The 19,268-nt window shown below is 40.5% G+C and overlaps 1 protein-coding gene across 2 annotated transcripts in view; it reads left to right on the top strand.

Moving 5' to 3' along the window:
- MTA3 (metastasis associated 1 family member 3) overlaps positions 1 to 1,201 on the top strand; it is a 143,365-nt gene extending 142,164 nt beyond the window's left edge. For both annotated transcript variants that reach the window (XM_068993871.1, XM_068993790.1), the window contains exon 14: positions 954 to 1,201. In XM_068993871.1, coding sequence (XP_068849972.1) covers positions 954 to 1,199 — 246 coding nt within the window. In that variant the 3' untranslated portion in view covers positions 1,200 to 1,201. The remainder of the gene's footprint in view (positions 1 to 953) is intronic.
- The last annotated feature ends 18,067 nt before the right edge of the window (positions 1,202 to 19,268 follow it).

Genomic DNA, 19,268 nt, shown 5'->3' with positions numbered 1-19,268 from the left:
TGCAAACGGAAGTAGAGTATAGGCAAACTTAAGCAAAGCTATTAAAGCTAACCATAGTACTGAAATGTTCAGGGTAGGTGTGGAGAGAGGGGCAGGGACAAATCCAGTTTTTTCAGGTATTCAAAATATTGGTCTTGAGAGATTACTCAGACAGAAGAAGAACAATGTGTGTGGGAGGTGTTAGCATGAGAAGAGAGCCTACAAATTAAATATTGGTTTTAATGGCTTTTTTGAAACAGTTTGTAACCTTTAGCATGTTGCATAAAGTAATAAATACAAATTGATCATTCTTCCTGTTCCTGAGCTATCATAGGTATAACAGGAAAGCATGGACTCAATCTTGGGGTGAACAACAGTTTAAATATGATTTGGTAAAATTCTCATAGATGGCAAATAATAGGTATTTACCTATTGAGAACTAACAAGCCTTAAGGACCCTCACTTCAATATTTGGGACTTCCCTGATGGTAAAGAATCCACTGTAATGCAGGAGACTTGGATTCAGTTCCTGGGTTAGGAAGATACCTGGAGAAGGGAATGGCTACCCACTCCAATATTCTTGCCTGGAGCATTCCATGGCCAGAGGAGCCTGGTGGGCCAGTCCATGGGGTCACAAGGAGTTGGACACAATTGAGCGACTAACACACTTCAATATTAAAATAATAATAATGTTACTCCTGGCAGTTTTTCACTGTTGTGAATATGATTTGGGATTGCTAAGGTCAGTTTAGGAGGAAAAAGTATAGGCTCGCAGACACCCCACTTCCACCCAGTTTCCTTCTCTAGTCCCCACCTCCTACTCCCAAGGACACACTTTAAAATGCTCTCCCCCTGTATTAAGTCATATATTCTTCAGTGAAAGACGTAAAACTTGCCCTTTTCTTTGAGCAGAGTGCAAGCAGTATGTATGTGACACATTCTGGTCTTCACACATCTGTTTGTCTGATTTACAGGACCCGCGAGTTAGAAGTCATATGTCTCGCCAGGCCATGCAGGGGATGCCAGTCCGAAACACTGGGAGCCCGAAGTCTGCAGTGAAGACCCGTCAAGCTTTCTTCCTTCACACTACATATTTCACAAAATTTGCTCGGCAGGTCTGCAAAAATACCCTCCGGCTGCGGCAGGCAGCAAGACGGCCGTTTGTTCCTATTAATTATGCTGCCATTAGGGCAGAATGTAAGATGCTTTTAAATTCTTAACCTTATATGTTGTGCTTCTGACCATCTTCTCTCTTCCCTCTCTCTGTTTTTATTTTTGTTTGCAATAAACATAAGTTCTTGTGTGCAGCCTTTTATTTGGTTTTTTTTTTTTCTTTTTTAACATTGTTTTGTCTGCTGCCATTTGTATCACGCCAACCTGAAAAAGAAACATTGAAACTTCTGCCATCTTTGTGAGAAAGTAGTGCTCAGCAAAAGATAGGTGGGAGGTGATCCTACCCAATGGGGTTTTGTGATGGAGTTGCCTAAAAGCCCTTATTGGGGAAGCACCTTTACCCCTAAGGTAGAATAAAGCCTGCCAATTTGCACTAATGACAAATTGTACGTCTTTGTAAACTTCTCAGTTTCCCACAAACCCTTTACAGTTATATAATATTCTGGAAATTCAGTGTTTCATAACAAATTAGAAGATTTAACAAGCTATAAATGAATTTTAAAGTCTTTTGGGTGAATTTTCTGAAAAACATTTAATTTTTACAAGCTAGTATCTGAATTTGTGGTTGAGCATTCTATTTGTCCAGTTTGGCTTCCATTTCATAATTATATACCATATGTATTAGTACGTAACACATCATTTTATTACTCACATTTCCAACACATTTAGTCTTGCTTATGTTTGTTGTTGTTAGAACAAATGTCATATGTTCCAATGAATTGCAGGTTGTTCTTATATTACCGTGTACCCCTAAACGTGTCCATAATTTGTCTGTGAGCTCTGATTCTAGCCTTGTTACTTTTAGTTACGTTCCTGGTTAGCATGTTAGAGCCATGCACGTTTTTTCCCCTATGGGATAAGAAAACTTGCTGTGTTGCTTAATAGATGGGAAATCTTAAAGAAATTCTGTAGATACTTTATCGTGAGAAATTTATTATTTTGAGGCATTCCGTTTTGATTTAAAGAAGGTATCTGTAAAAGGAGTGATGATTGAAAAGTGGTGTTTGTTCCTGAAGCTAATTTTCAGCAGAACAGTTGAAAGGCTTTAAAACATACAGGTAAAAGCTTTAAAAGAAGAGTGCTTTGTAAAGGGAGTAGAAATTGGAAGTAATCTCTGCGTGCCATAGAGGGCAAAACTCGCTACACGAGACTCGTATATTGGAGAACTTAGGCATATATACTGACATTTTGTGCTATTTTTGTGCTAGTGTTTCTGAGTTCATGGATTTACGTTATCATTTTCTTACCATTTTAAGGAACTAGAAAATATTTATATCTACCTAAACTGCTTAGCTGGTTTAAAAGCATATTTTTATAAATAATTTCGTAAATATAAGGAATAAAAAATGTTACGGGAAAGAAAATGAATGGAATTCTCCCATTAAAATTGGCCAGGCTCCAAGATCATCTTTGTTTCTATGAATGGAAAAGAAACCATCACTAACTTAATTGACTTCTGAGAAAGCTTTTTCTCATTAAGCTTCTGTTAATTTCTCAGTTAATTTGCAAATTGTCTTTATTTTGATGATTCTTCAGTGAAGTATGTTTTCTTCTGTCACCTCATTTTGATTTGTTGCAGTTGAAAGGCTGTGCCACTAAAAAGGGTCAAGATTAAATTACCTGTATTATATTTCTACAAACATAGCTATCATAATGATGATGATCATAATAAAAGAGGTGTTTTTTGTGATGAAATTCAAGGGGCATATTTTACTTTGTAGTTAGCTTCATTGAGCAAGTTTATAGAATCAGATTCTCAGAATAATTTTACCGTACAACTTAAAATGTAAAAGTTTCACCAGCCGTGTACTCAGTCCTGGTCCCCGCAACCAGCAAGCAGCTAATAAATTCTTCTAGCATCTAATTGCTTCTTGCATCATCTTCTCATATGTGTACCTTGTTACAACCTGTTTAGCAGATTTCTTTGATCTTGGCTTGTTAGTAAGATTAGGTGTTAATAACCTGATGTCTGTACACAACCATGTTTGTGGTCCAATGGGAGGGTAAAGCTATATCATTATTTTTTTTTATATAAACTTTCCTTGGTTTCTCAAAGGTAGTGGTGACCCTGTCCCTCCCCATAAAAGTTAAGTCACTATGATGCAGTATGAATGCACTTTCAGATCAGGTGAAAGTTTATAATTCTAAAGGTATCGATGGATCAAGAGCTCCAATTTATATGTTTAGTATAATTCTTCATAATGTTGGAAAAGGAGAATAGTTTTCCCTGTGAACTTGAGATTCTTCCTCTTGTAAGAACTGCAGAAGTTGATGCCTGTGGCTTCTGGCCTTGGCAGCACCACTACAGCAATATCATAGCCAGAGTTTATGGGATGACAGATGGCGTAAGAGTGAAGAAGTAGGGAGCTGAATAGATACATTCTCAATTACATGAGAGAGAGCATAGTCATACCTTTGAGTTCACAAGTTAATTCTTGTGTAGAGGAATTTTTGTTGTTAACAGCAGCACTCTCTGACTTTTATTTTCCTTAAGAAACAGGTGTCAAAGACTACAGTAGAGTGAGTAGGCGAAATCTTTGTTTGCATGTCCATAAAGTATCTCAAGGAAAATGTAAGAGTAATGTCCTCGAAAAGGAAAACTGAGAGGCTGAGGGAAAGGGGTGGGAAGGAAACTTGCTACTGTTCATCTTTCTAAACGTTTTCAATTTTGAGTCATGGGAATATATTTCCTATTTAAAAATTTTTTTAACCTGAAATAAACATATGGTATAACCAACATGTGTTTTATAGATATAGATATAAAGTGATTTATAATTCCAAACCCCCAAATACCTATTTATTTTAATAATATACCTTTATATGTGATTATGTAAGTCCGTGCTGAAACTTACTAATATAAGTACAGAGGCTGAACCAGTTCTACCGTGTAAATAGTACAAGTACAATAATACAAATGGATTGCAGGACCAAAAACCAAACCACTTCAGAAAGAAAAGTGTGATGTCCTGGATGAGACTCGCAGACCGACTGCATGGCTGTAACACAGCATCAGCTTTCAGATAACCTGTCTCTTCTCCCTCTTGACACCCCTCCCCTCATTAAAAAAGTGCCATGACGTAGTGATGATGGTGTTCCTCCTTTGTTACTGTTATCAGACATCACCACTGAGTTTACTGGATAACTTGTTAAAAATCTGTAAAATCACCCAACACCTGGTGAGCACATGGTTTCTATCTGAGCCTTAAGATACAGAGACTGGGGTTAAATATGAGCAATATGTTAGCAGCTTTCAATAGATGAAGCAGAAGTTCCTAGAGAAGTGGATCCAAATGACTTAGGTGCCCCCTCTGTAGCTTACATGAATAATTAAGTAGTTTTTGAGTTGATAACACACTGGACTTTAATGATAGCACCATTCCCCAGAATGAATGTCTTCAAAGGGGAACCTGGAGCCCTTTTTCTCTGAACATGCTAATTCAACTTCAGAAGTATCCCAGGGGCCCATATTCAGAAGAAACTGGTTTATACATATTTTGAGTTTTCTAGAGGTTTCTCAGCAAAAGTTACTATTAATAATTATATAAAGTTTTTGAAATTTTAAGTTCTAACTTTAGGAGAAAACAGTTCTGGCTTATTTATTTTGATAGTCTGTTATTTTAGTAAAAACTTATCTTCGAATGGATGTTTGTAAATTTTTCTAAAGGAACAAAAATGGCTACAAGTCTTGGGCCAGATCAACACCATTCTCGTTCATACCTTTTTTAGAGCTAACCGTTGTCATCAGTGTCTAAAGTGTCCAGAGATGACACGTGTATCTCTAACAAAACTAGGTGTCTTCTTTGTTTTTGTACAGATGTTAATGTCTACATTGCTCCGTACCTTGCCTTTTTTACTTGATGGATCTTGGAGACCATTCCGTTTCATACCAATTCATTGAGAGCTACCTCTTCTTTTAATCAGCTGCAAAATAGTCTATATTTTGAACCTGAGCCAGTTACCCTGTTTCAAAACACTTTAGGTTGTTTCCAGTCATTATTATAAGTAATATTGCAACAAATATTCTTATATAGATACCTTTTAAGACTGGTGTATGTACCTTACAGGTGTGTGTGCATGCGTGCGCAGGCGCTCAGTCATGCCCAGCTCTTTGCAATCCCATATGATCCCTAACAGTAAAACATCTGGGTCAGGCAACGTTCACTTTGAATTTTGATAGTCACTGCCCAGTTGCCCATAGAAAGACTATGATTCACTCTCCCACCACCGTGTCTGCAGAGTGCCTGTTTCTCTAGAGCCTTGCCAGCAGTGTTATTGATCTCTGAAACCCTTAACTAGTTGGTAAGTGACATGTAAGTTATATCAGCTTGCATTTCTCATTTTGAATAAGGTAAAACATTTTGCATATGTTTGAAAAACATTTGTATTTCCTTTTTCATCAACTGTTTTTGCCCTGGCCTGTTTTCTGTTAAAAATCATACCAGCTTGTGGGAACTTACTGTATTTTAAGGTAGTTAGCTCTTGATCTGCAATTCAAATATTGGGTTGGCTAAAAACTTTGTTCAGGTTTCCCCATAAGAGAGTATGGCAGAACCCAAATAAACTTTTTGGCCAACCGAATATTTCCTCCGTTTTGTCCTTGATTTTGTTGATGCTGTGTTGGCCAAGCAGGTTTTGTTTTGTATCTTTTTAAGTAGTTGAATCTTTTTTTTTTTTAATAGCACATCTGTTTTGTGTCTTGTTTGAAATGGCTTTATAAGAAAATTTTCTTATAATAAAATTCTATGAGTGGTCTTACTATGATAGCAATTTTGAAGGCCCATGCGGGAGACCTGGGTTCAGTCCCTGGGTTGGGAAGATCCCCTGGAGAAGAGCAAAGGCTGCCCGCTCCAGTATTCTGGCCTGGAGAATCCCGTGGGCTGTGGAATCCATGTGGTCGCTCAGTGTGAGCGACTTCCACCTTCATGTGAGACAGTTTTGTGAATTTTGATTCAGTAGGTACTTTTTGCAAGCTTTCTATTTTCCCCTGTAATATTTCCACAACATCTTAGAAAGATGGCCGTGCGTTGCCCAGAAATGGGTAACTTTTCCCCACGTTTACCTCAAGGAAGTAGAGCTCGACCTTCCAGAAGCCATGAAAACACGCCTCATGCTTGGTCAACTGTTTCGAGTGAGATGAGGGTGTTCTCGCTCTGGCTGGATTTTGATTCTTCCTGGTTTCTTTGGGCATTTCTCTGTTTGCATTCTTTCTCTGTGTGCTTTTAATACATACTAATAACTCCTCTTTAGATAGAGTTAGGTGAGTAACTTGAGAACAAGCCTCCACTGGCCTGGTCTTGAGTACAAATCACAATGTTTTATAACCAGCTCAAGTGTGGCCCTGATCGTCTATGTTTATAATCATTCCCTCCAGACAGAAGCTTTTTCTATTTTCTGTTGGTTTTCAGTGTAATCGTTTAATGGTTGCAGTTTCTATGTTAAATAGTCTTAGCACCCACCTTTCATCTTGATTTATTCATGGTTGAGACTGATTTTCTTGCTACCAACTGCTTCCTTTATAATGATGATTGGTGAAAGGTGGATCCTTCTAAAGAGCTTTGATCTCCCACTCAAGTGCTCTGTAAATTGCCACTTAGAACACTGCATAATTAATCCTACTGATTTAGTGAGAAATTAAAAGCAGATTAATATAAAGTGAAATGGTCTTTGGGTATTGTGTTGGTGACTCGTGATGGGTTTTTTTGATTATTGTCAAGGTGACAGTCATGTGGGAGTTTATTGCTTGGAGCCACTTTGGCAGTTTTCCTCTGGGCCTTAGAAACTGGAGTAAAGAGTGAAGTTAATCTTACTACTAACAATACAGTAATGGTTTTTGTCCAAAACATTGAGGAAATACTAAGATGATTCATTGAAACTTTATTTTATTAATAGAATATTTTCCTCCTGTCCTCTTCCTAAGTAGAACTTGAATTTTTGATGAATTAGTAATACTAGGAAAGAATTATTACTATTAATTCATAGTGATGTGACAGGTGTTCAGTCCTTGCAGGGTTTGGGCTGCGTGTTAATGTTTGTTTAGATTACTCCTCCAAAATATGCTTATTATATTTCTGCCTGTAACTTCACTATTATTCAACAACAGGTGAAAAGCTTCATAACTTAGTAATTTTATTTTATTTTTTCTCAAAGGAAATCAACTGAGTAGGAGGAGAAGAAATTGGACCATTTATAGTTGTCAGTGGTTGCATAGTAATTAGCCAGTGCTTGGGATACATATTCAGATTCCAGGCTCTGCGTTATGTGCTTTGTCTATTTCAATATTTTAAAATGCTACTTTCCCACCTTTTTCTGTTTAGTAGTTATTGGAGAAGAATTTCCTTGATGAGAGGGTTAGAGCTTATGAAAAAGTTAATTTTTAATTCTAATTTATTTGAAGTTCCAGATTAAATTATACATTTTAACACTAATTGTGCAGAGAATCCCTGTGGATGTCAAAGAAAACTTCCTGTGTATAGGGCTAGAAATGTGGTCTCAATTACAGAAAATCTATAGGGACATTTTTGACAAAGGGCATAAACATGGCAGAATCATATCTGCTGAAGCTACTCTGTTAAGCTTTATGACAATAGCTGCAAATTTAAAAACCATTTCAATACACGTTTTTTGGTCACTTCAAACTCTGTAACTTAACTCTTGTATGAGATGCAGCCATCTTTCACATCTATTCTTCATCCTAATGACAGCTAATTAAAACAGAGAGTGTTTGTGTTGTGTGCTTTATTTTTCTCTGAAATGACTGTGATGTGAACTTTATGAACAAATATCCATTACAGTATTTTACTATTGGATGAAATGCCTGTCTGCATACAGGAAACCTTGTCAGTCTCAGTGCTAATGACATCATAATAGGATATGAAGGACAGAAAACTAGTGATAAAATCAAGTGGCCCATTTTTACTTGGGGGAGGCTCATCTAATGGAACTGAAAGTTAATCGAGATAGATGAAGGCTCCTCCATAGAGATTCATTCCATCGAGGTCAGGGCTGGTCACATCTGCTGCCTTTGTCAGCCATCATTTCTGTCTTCCATGCCAGATCTATCTTACATTAGGACTGATAACACCTCATATTTTATGGAGGCTTTTCTGCTATAATGTAGAAATGGCATGGCTAGACAGAAAGCATATTTCCACTATTTACAGATGTATGAACACGGAAAGAAAGCATGTGCATGGAAGATGTGTTAGCTGTTTCATAAGGGACTTTAAAGCGAGTGTTCCCCAGGTAAAACCCCATTCAGTAATTTGGAACCAGAACTGGACCCAGTTTATTCTTAAACCCCAAAGAAAATTGTGAAGGAAACTGGTGGATTATTTTTGTACTGTTTTCCACTTGTACCTTTTATTTCTGTGGTATGTGTAGCATAGGCAGAGAAATCAGCCTCACTGGTTGTCTCCGTGTTTCTTTCTCCTCAGATGCAGACAGACATGCGGATCTATCTGGAAGTCCACTGAAAAGCAAAAGCACTAGGAAGCCTTTGGCATGTATCATTGGGTACTTAGGTGGGTATTTTTTTAATAGAAGAGCTTGGAGAACAGTATCTGTATCTTATCACCGGCTACTCAAAATTAACATACCTATATTAAATGTGAGCCTTTCGAGTAGCTGAAATTGGATACCTTCATATGAATAGTCCATTTATTTTATGTGAGAAATGTTTGATTACCAGAACACACAGAGAACATAATACAGAGTTAGAGATAGGTTTACTTTTCCTAAAAATATAATTGAATAAAAATGTAATGTGTATTTATGTATATAAGTACAGATTAAGCAAGAAGAGGAAAATGAGAATCACTAAATTATTAGAGGAGGAATATTCTTTTTTTTTTAATTGAAATATAATTGACTTACAATGTTATATTAGTTTCAGGTGTACCACACAAATGATTTGGCATTTATACACATTATAGGATGATCACCATGATAATTCTAATTACCATCTGTCACCATCCCAAGTTATCATAAAATTAAGGATGAATTTTTTTTTTTTGGCTGCATCACATGGCTTGCAGGGTCTTTTTTTACTGACCAGGGATTGAATCCAGGCCCAAGACAATGAAAGTGCTGAGTCCTAACTACTGGAATGTCAGGGAATTCTTAAGGGTGAATTTTTTTTTTAAGATTTTTTGATGGGGACCATTTTTAAAGTCTTTATTGAATTTGTTACAATATATTCTGTTTTATGTTTTGGTTTTTTGTCTCCAAGGCATGTGACATCTTAGCTCCCCAACCAGGGATTGAACCTGCACCCCCTGCGTTGGAAGGTGAAATCTTAGCCACTCGACCACCAGGGAAATCCCAAAGATGAATATTTTTAATATTTTGATATAAATCTTCCACTATTTTCAAACCCACCTCACCCCTTCCCTTAAATAGAGAAAGATTCATGTACTTTTTTTTAAATAAAAAGAGAGAAAACTGGTGTTTAAACCACATTTAAACAATATTTATAGTTTTGATGTGCCAATTACGGTTACTTGAAAGGGGAGCATTAGTATTGCTTTCTGGTTTTTATCCTGTTATTTAACTTGAAAATCCCCAAATATGGTAGTTCCATTTATATCTTGAAATATAATAATTAAGAATAATGTAACATTACCAAGAAATAACTTTTTTTTGGCAGAGTTTTAAGATAAATAATTTGTGAAATAATGGTTTCTAAAACGGTTCCTATTATACCTAGGAGCTATAATGGCATGTTTTTATGCTTCTAATATTCTTGCTTTTTCATCTTCTCAGTAAAAATTAGGTATGTGCTCAGAGTTGCATTGAACCTTATTATTTTGTCAGAAAGATTTATACTTATGAAGTGTCCAGACTTAAGAGGTCCAGTCTTTTAAAAATCAAAGTGTAGCCTTAAACTTAGTATATTATCTGGTCCTTATCAGATCATCCTAAGAGTCAGGGTGCACAGCTTCCTCTTTGATGTTACTTTGCCACCTTATTTCCTGTTTTTTCCTTCAGGGCCTAAAGATTTGCTTTGATATCCCCCTAAAATATCACATGGTTATCACAGGTACGACCTAACTCGTGGTGATCTAGTCCATGAAGTTTTCAACTATGTTCCCTTGCAGGGCCTAATCCTAGAAGCCTCTCCCGCCTTGCAAAGGAAAGTATCTGATCATAAGATGATCATAAGAAATAGAATATGACATTGCATATTGGCATTTCCATAGGTAATTATATGTTCTTCCTATGGACAAACTGGTCTCTGTCTCTACCAGACAAACCCACAGCGGGGCTGTCCTTACTAACTGAACCACTTCCCTACAGAACACATTTCTGAGTATTTGCTATGTGCAAGACACTTCACTAAGTTATTTAGGGAACACTAAGACGAATATGGCCTTGAAATACGGCCTTTCCCTCAAAAATCCTCCACTAGTGAGGAAGGCATACAGGTAGAGACAGTGGAGCTCTTCCTGAATTTCAGTACATAAGCCTGATATCCTGGCCCTTGCCTGGGAAGACGGGGTGGCTTGTGTACGGTTGGCATGCTTGGTGGCAACTCAGGGTCAGTGAGCAGGTTCAGCTTTAGACAAGAGGTCGCCTGGTTTTAGTGGTAGACGGAGGTCCTTAAATCCAGTTTCTGCGGTGTTGCAATTTATGTCCATCTACTTGATCCAAAAAGTATTAAGTAGTGCAGGGCTATGTGACTGACAGCAACATACTTCACGTAAACACACATGCAGCACACACACCTTACAGTTTTGTGATATATCCTCTGTCAAAGCTTTCCTTCTGTTACTTCTTAACACTAGTGTTTGAAGTTCGGTGTCAGATTTCATCTGTATCAAACTGTTTTTGGCCGGGCATGACTGACCCTGGTGTTCTGGTTGCAGAGCCAGAGGAGGAATCCTGTTTTCTCAGAAAGCTGCCACACACCAGCTGTGCTGCACGCCTTGTTCCTAGTGTGATGGAGTGCAGAGGTAGTTTTCTGTGAGGCTGCCTCTCCAGATAGACTTTGAATTTCTAATTCCTTCAAGAGTCAGATGCCTTATTCCCTTAGTAAACCTTGTGTTTAAGTGACCTTCTGAAGTGGCTTTTTTTTTTCCTTCTTGTACTCACAACATGAAGCGCAGAGCTTCAGCTAGCAGGGGCAGAACCAGCTCCCTTTCGATAAACAAAGCCATGGAAACAGCACTTGACCCTGATTCATTATGCAAGTCCTTGGGAAAACAGGCTGGTCCGTAAGGAACTGGCTCTCAGCTCATTAAGAAATAAGATGTGTGCCCGTTAGCTGGTGGTAAGTGCACACAGATTTTTAATACCATGTTCTGAGTTGAGAAACCTTTCTTCCCCCTGTCAGAGATCCATCCTTCGAAGAAACCTAATGTAATTCGATCTACACCGAGCCTGCAAACCCCAACCACCAAGCGGATGCTAGCCACCCCGAATCACACGTCTCTGAGCATTTTGGGGAAAAGAAACTACAGTCATCACAATGGCCTGGATGGTATGTAAGCCCAGGAATTCTGGGGGCTGATCCCATAGGCCAGGGCCTCTCTGCCCTTGACTGCTCTGGAGTGTCGGCTGCCATGTGCAGGAATGTATATCAGACAGGTTCTTCTTCCCTCTGATTGGACTGTGTGGAAAGGGGGATATAAGGGAAAGCTGCTGTGTGCCACAGTGAAGACATTTTGCCAACTGCTATTTCTCCATCTTCTCAGAAGGGACCTTTCTGCTCCCATTTCCTGTTAGGAGGCTGATTGGTAAATGAAGTCTGTATTTAGCAGGTTGCCTCTGCTGGATAATAATGCTCTCACTGTGATGCACACTCACTGCTCACCTCTGTTTTCTTGAGCAGAAGGGATTATTTTGCCTCGTGTCTGAGACAGCAATGCTCTCCGGGGGGTTCTTTGGTGTTCTGCGGATCATTTTGAATTTGGCATTTGTCCCTGACTTCATTCACCTTATAAATTTTCTTAATTGCTCAAGAGTACTATAAGTCATGGAAAGAATTACCTAGGTGATGTCCTAAATACAGAAATAATAATTTGTTTGAAATGGGAAAACTGAGAAATATCACCTCTTATCCAAAGTACTTCTCCTGGGCTTGGCCATATAATGACTTTTCAGGTGGAATTGAATTATCTTCCCATTCGGACTATAAACACAAGCATTATAAATCATCTGGGCAGTACATATTGTTCATTTCAATAGTCCTAGAGTTTGAAGCTGTCTTGATTGTTTAAATGTTGGCATTTATTTATGAGTAAAACTCCAGGCTTTTCATGCCTTGTGGGACTCTAAATTCCGTCAATGGCAGTAAGTTATTTATAATGAGGCCCTAGAGCAAGGATGTGGAGGAGACCTTCTAGTAATAATTTCCCATGGTTGTTTTCCTTCTGTATGACTTTTGATGGTCATAGTGATGTCAAGATGAATAAAAAATTGAGGGTGAAGAGTTTAGTTTGCATTTATAGGGTATCAATGTGCTGCAGATATGGCTTTCAAGAATTTAGCTGCACAATAGTCTTGCAGAAATACTTCCTTGTTAATGAGAACATCAGCCATCCTTGCCTCAATATGCCTGATGTCTAGTCAGCAGAGGTCCAAGGAAGGATTGTGTCAAAATGTGGAGACGGGATTCCGTTCCAACTTGTCCTTGCCTGCAGCATGGGACCTTTAGATTCAGCCTTAAATGGAATCAAGAATCTTTCTTTTCCATCTTATCATCTCCCTGGACAGTCTAGGTATGTAGTCCTCCTGCAGAAAGTAAGTTCTTGTTTATTTTATAGTTATATATTCTGTATGGTAAAAAGTCTTGTGTGGCTGATGTTGGAACAGTGGCTCTTGAGTGTCTTTCTCCACTCACCCCCCATGGTGATGGTCATTCTGGGCCCCAGTCCTACCCCTGCGTTGTAGCTCCTTCTGTTCTTCCCTTGTATCACAGGACCTTGTCTCTTTGGAATTTCTAGAAAGTGCCGCCATGTAGTATTCCCTGTTTAGGGTCATTCGTCCCGTTTCCTTCTGAATGGATACTGTTGTGAGGGCACTGATTCTCTGCTCTGAACAGGAGGCACAGACAAGCGCGCCCAGTGAATCCCCGGGGTTATGTTGCTCGAGACCTTCAGCCTTGTTAAGGAAAAGACACTTGTCTCAGTTTCAGAGGAAACGTAGCCGTTGCACTTTTCTCAAGACCCATTTGTGTCTGTTTCCCTGTCGTGGTACAGAGAGGAAGGCTGATTACCTGTGCCTTACCTGCATTATCTCATCTGATTCAGTTGACAGAAGGTTCCAGGTCAGGGGCCTTGACTGTTTTGCATACCATGGTATCTCTGCTGCCTGGCATAGTGCCTGGAACTTAGCAGGTAATCAGTTAATGTTAGTTGAATGAATGAAAGTGATTGAGAAAAATGAGACCTGGAGAGGTGAATTAAATTTTCCAAAGTTACCAAAGTTGCATAAATGGGCTGGGGTTCCTATTTAGGTGTGACTGCTTTCAGAGTCTGCTCTTTTACCCACTGTTATAAATGAAGTTGTGGCTCTCAAATGTGCTGTATTAGCAAAGTAGAGATGACATAAGTTATTTTAACAGCTCATTTAATATGAGAAATCAATATGATCGATGTTGAAGGACAGAATGGGTAAATAGGGAACACTGTTGGACAGTGGGGTGGGGAGAGGAAACAGCCACCATCACTAGAGCTGGGGGAACAAAGTGGAGAAGTTGGGGTCATCACAGCTAGAAGCCCAAGGAGCTGGGACCCAGACCCTTGAGGAAAGAGCACTGCTCTGCTGGTGCTGGCATCTCTCAGCAACCGCGATGAGGCTGCTTCTGGGAGTGTGAAGTGAAACTGGGAACTGAAACTCACTGCTGCCGACAGGAACAAGAAGAAGCAAGTCTCCTGCCCAGCCTTGCAGGTGCCCTCTAGCCCACCCCCACCCCGCCCCCACTGGTGTAACAGGGATCTGAATGTCACAGGAGAAAAGCATTTGCAGAGTCCCAGCTCCACCCCGCATCACAAGGCCGAGTTTAAGTAGGTGGATGTGTAGCTGAGAGGCAAGAGGGTAACAGAAATACATACTTTAGAAAACATCCCCATTTTTTTATTCCCAGTGGACGTTTTCCGTGGGATAATGGGTCTATTTCTTACTTCCTTAGGATTTAAGACACTGACTAACCTGAGTTTCCAAGGTGAACTCTAAAGTACTAGAAAAAAATCTTAGGCTAATAGTGAATTTTCATGGGAGAGTTAATACCATTATACACTGGAATTGATAGGCAGAAATTCATGGAAGAGTCTTACCCTGTGTGATTCAATAATAAAATCAATTAGCACTGCTATGTAATTATCAGCATGTCAGACAGATGAGCACACCAGACAGGATGCTGGTGGACAGAACTAGTCCAACTAGGAGCAAAACCTGATTGTTCTGAAATATCCAGCCAGGCCTCTCAGCTTTGGGGCTTCCTTTCTGCTGCTTCCTTCTGCTTCTTGCTCCCTTTGCTCAGCCTCCACCTTCAGTTGGAGGTTCTTCATGGTGGGAAGAGTCTCTGAATTCCTGCTGGTAGACAGTTTTTTCAGTTCAGTTGCTCAGTCGTGTCCAACTTTTTTGCGACCCCATGGACTGCAGCATACCAGGCTTCCCTGTCCAGCACCAACTCCCAGAGCTTGCTCAAACTCATGGCAGTTTTTTACCTGACATTTAAAAAAAAAAAACAAACAAACACAAGTGGGCAGCTTCTTCTTATCTTCTGAAAGTCACTGTCTTTCACCTGGCCTTGGCCCCTTAAAGGCCCTGGTGTGACTAGGGCCTTGGAGTCAGCATTCTGTATCTTCTTAACCCATGGTACCCAGCCACCCACAAACCTCTGTGACTGTCCTAATGGAACTTAGATTCTAAGGGTGAAAACAAAACCTGCACACATAAAAAGCCTCATATTTTGGAGTCAGTACAGACCTACCCAGATCCATATCAATGTCCCTTTATTTTAGTCTTTGTTGTCAGGCGGTAGTTCCAGTGGTGGCCACATGCCATCAGAGTGCCTTCCAAATCCTGCCCCCTTTTCTGACTTAGAGATGACAGTCTTATTGCCAGCAAGCCAAACGCCTGCCACATTCAGCTGACTTGGGGAACTCCAGGGGCTGTGAGAACAGAAGGCCCTAAGACCAGTGGGGAGAGAAGAGGCCTTACTTTCCATGTCTGGGAGCCCCAAAGGGAGGGCAGCAGGGGAAATGGGATTTGTCTCTGCCGTGGAAAAAAGAACATCTGACTGTTTGGAGTGAGACGGGACGAATTGCTAGCATCTCTGATAATTTCCTGTGTGGCTTTGGATAAATCATTTGGTTTCCATAACCATTTTTTTTCTTCTCTTCTGTAAAATACAGATTTAATTTGCCTTAACCGAATTGTTATAATGATTTAAAATTTTCACCTGCTTTATACCACTCGGTCTTCCAAACACTTTATGAGGTAGATGTTTTAACCCTCATTTTAATAATAGAAAATCCCAGGTTGAAAGAGGTGAAGGGATTTGCCCAAAGTCACCCTGCTAGCAATTAGCAGAGATGAGATTTTAAATCCCAAATCTAAGGTTGTTTCCACTGGGTGAATAAGGATCCCTGATCTGTGTGTTGAGTACAGCACGTACCTGGGAGACGTTTCTGTTTTTTTTGTGTGTGTTTCAAAGCTGGGTTTGTATTTGTAAACACAGAGAGGAACATAGAGGGCATTTTTCTTTGCTCAGATTGTGAACTATAAGCAAAGCCGTCAGCTCTGTCTCTTGCTTCTGCACAGCTCCTCTGCCTGTATGCTGCTCCCTCCTTTTTCTGGAACTTAGGGGTAGGAGCTATATTAGTGTCAGAGAGAGGGGAGAAAAAAGAAATAGAGAAAACCCACAGTCACCTAAAGGTGAGATGTGTTTCAGTTATATTTCCAGGATCGACTCTGACACATAGTGAGTGTTCATTAAGTGTTACCCTGGAGTAGGAAATAGTTACCCACTCCAGCATCTTGCCTGGGAAATCTCCTGGACAGGGGAGCCTGGTTGGTTACAGACCATGGGGTGGCAAGAGAGTTGGGCACGACTGAGCACGCACACATAACATGAAGATTTCATCTCCTCCTTTAAAGAAGAGCCGTTATTGTTTTATTTTGAAAACTGTTAAGTTACCAATCAAAGTTTTTATAGTCATATGTGATTGTATATGAATAATGTCAATGCTTTCCTTATAACTACGTTCATTTCTTACCTAAAGGTATGATTCTCAAAACGATGACTCTTGGATTTGCTTAAAGGTAAATGGATATGTTCCAGTGTATATTTGCACATAGACAGGGCCAGTATTTATAAAGAAAAACTGCCCTTGTTTAAGTTACTTAGAAAAGCATTAAAGATAAAATTTAGTTTATAAAGAGGGCTCATTTAGTTTCCTGTGGGTTCCTGTGATTAGAGGCCTTAGAGCAAAGGGGATAGAACAGCATCATCCTGAGACAGCGAAATCTTTCTCAGAGTGAAGGCTGAGTCAGAAAGGACTCCAGGACTGTACAGGTATTTCAAGAGACGCCCCAGGACCCCCTCCCTGCCTAGGCTCAGATGTTTGTGTGTTGGTGTATCAGCAGAGCTTCCGTTGCACTGCACGGGCACACGGGGACTTCCTCCTGTGTCTCCATCTTTATCGTATGCGGAGCTTTGAGAACAGCTTCTGCTGTATAGTCACACAGACCAGGGGAGCGTCAGCTGGAGGTGCTCTTAACCTTCTTCTGAGATGGCATGGCTTTTGTCCCAGGGGTACTACGGAAACAGGACTCAGTGTGTCAGTAAAACCAAAGCAGCAGGCTCAGAAGAGAGGTGAGTTTTCAGTGGGACAGAGTCAGGGCATGTGAGCCAAGGAAATGATGAATTGTACAATAAACTTCTTTTTAATCTGCTCTCTTCTGGCTTATTTCCCTTGAGGTTTGTGAGTATACCGCAGGTTGTTATCTTTCTTATTTGTTTGCTGCGTTGAGTAATATCATTTCTCAATGTCTTTATGCAATGAAGGGGGTATCTGATGGGGATGCCTCTAAGTATAATACTATGATCTGGTATGTGAAGACTGTCCTTTTGATGACTTACTTCTGAAATCAGTGATTCAAGAGTTCCAACTGTTTGCTTCCCACCCTGGGAAATGGGTGGAGGTGAGGCCATTGTACCAGTGAGAGAGCTCTGGAAATGCATCTGCTGTCTTCACAAATCCCGATAAAAATAGGCTGCCGGGAGCAGCTGATGGCACTCCTAGGCATGCTTAGGCCCTGGCTGCCTTCTGTCAAACATTTTTATGTCATTTCAAAAGACTATGATTTTTTTCGAATCTTCCGAAATATTTTTTTTTATGGAAGAACGTTGAGTGCTCCTGGACTCACCTCTGGTCTTCTGTTCTCAAGCTATAATGTTAAAACCTGATTAAATATATTAAAGGACCTTCGAGTTTCTTTTTTTCTTCAGTTTTTATAATGGATTATTATGGGCCCAGTTTATTGAACGTGAAGCAGTTATAGAAGATTATCTAATGTGTCTGGAGAGTCTCAGGACGGTTAAAGCATTATGTGAGGGCAGCGGGTGTTCTCTCTCATAGGAGTAGGGGTTCTGAAGGAAGACCGGCCCAAGTACCTTAAGTGTGAGTAATCAGTACCTTGGTGTTTTGGCGTATTCTGGAATGATGGCAAACTGGCCACCTCAGGGTCCATTGCTGGGTTTACTAGTAAATATCACAGTTTCTCCCAGAGAATACTCTTCTATCCTGCCCCTGAGGAAACTGCTAGTGCGTGAGCCTATAAGTGGTCTAGGTTTAAGACCCTTTCAGCAATATGGGGGGCTTCCCTTGTAGCTCAGTCAGTAAAGAATCTGCCTGCAATGCAGGAGACCCTGGTTTGATTCCTGGGTTGGTAAGATCCCCTGGAGAAGGAAATGGCAACCCACTGCAGTATTCTTGCCTGGAGAATCTCATGGACCGAGGAGCTTGGCAGGCTACAGCCCACGGGGTCACAAGAGTCAGACACGACTTAGCAACTAAACCACCACCAGCAATATGGAGATTTTAGAAGAGAGACCCAAGTCCTTGGTAGTTACTCAGAGGTCAGCGGGTGTGAGAACCAGCTCTGGCTCCCTCAGGAAGTCTGTTTACCTTCAGGTAAACAGCTGGTTACCTTTGTAACCAGCCTATCCCTGTGAGCTCCCATCCTCAGTGACGTAGAGGGGTAACCTCTGAGAAAGGAAGTAAACCTCCGACTGAAAAACAGTCCCTATTTTGAGGGGTAATGGTAGATGCTTGGGGAAGGAGAGGGAGGAAGTCAGCAGAGGGAGGGAGCTTCGTCCCTGAGAAGCGAAGCTTCCTCAGCAGAGAGTGGACTCGTTCACCTGAGGAGCAGTCCAGGCTCCTTGATGCTGGTTTTGTGAAAGCCAGCGGGATGTCAGCATTAGATTTAGATGCCCCAGGAAAGTGAAGCCCAGCTCCAGAAGCCAGCTGCTTTAGGCATCCCCCTGCCCAGCCTCTTCAGATCCTGGTGAAGAAGGGAGGAGAGGTCTTCCGAATCTGCAGAGTCCCCAGGGCAATGACTCCAGACGACTCACAGCCTTCTTGATTGGGAGACTCCCACTGGGTTCTTGTGAAGCTTCCCAGCCTTGCTCATTATTTTCGTTCAGTGTTTCTTGTTTTCCCTTCCAGATGACTGAGCATTCTCTAAGCTCAGAAAACATCTGAGTTATAACGTATAGCATTTTCCTCCCTCAACCAAATATTTATTTTTATCTGCAACTATTTACATATACATGAATATGAAAAGTCACTCATGTAAAACTGAGGAACAAGCTTGGAGGCAGCTTTGTTAGATGAGCTCCCTAAGATGTGTGCAAAGACCCTTCCCACGATGGTCTGGTTGCAGCTTCACTGAGTGCCTACAAGAGCTCTTTGGGGGCAGTTGTTGAGCAAGGCCATGAGTGAGTCCTGGGGAAACAGGGCGGTTACATTTAAAGTATCTGGGACCAGACAGCAGGAAAAAGGATCAAGATACTGGATACTGGACCTCCTACATTGCTTTCTGATTTTCTTCTTGTTTTCCTCTAGTTTTCTTCCCCGGTGTCTTTTTACTCTACTTTCTGCAGAGTA

Source organism: Capricornis sumatraensis, chromosome 1 (assembly GCF_032405125.1).
Source record: "Capricornis sumatraensis isolate serow.1 chromosome 1, serow.2, whole genome shotgun sequence".
In the NCBI taxonomy this organism is placed as follows: Eukaryota; Metazoa; Chordata; class Mammalia; order Artiodactyla; family Bovidae; genus Capricornis; species Capricornis sumatraensis.
This window is presented reverse-complemented; position numbering and strand designations above follow the sequence as displayed.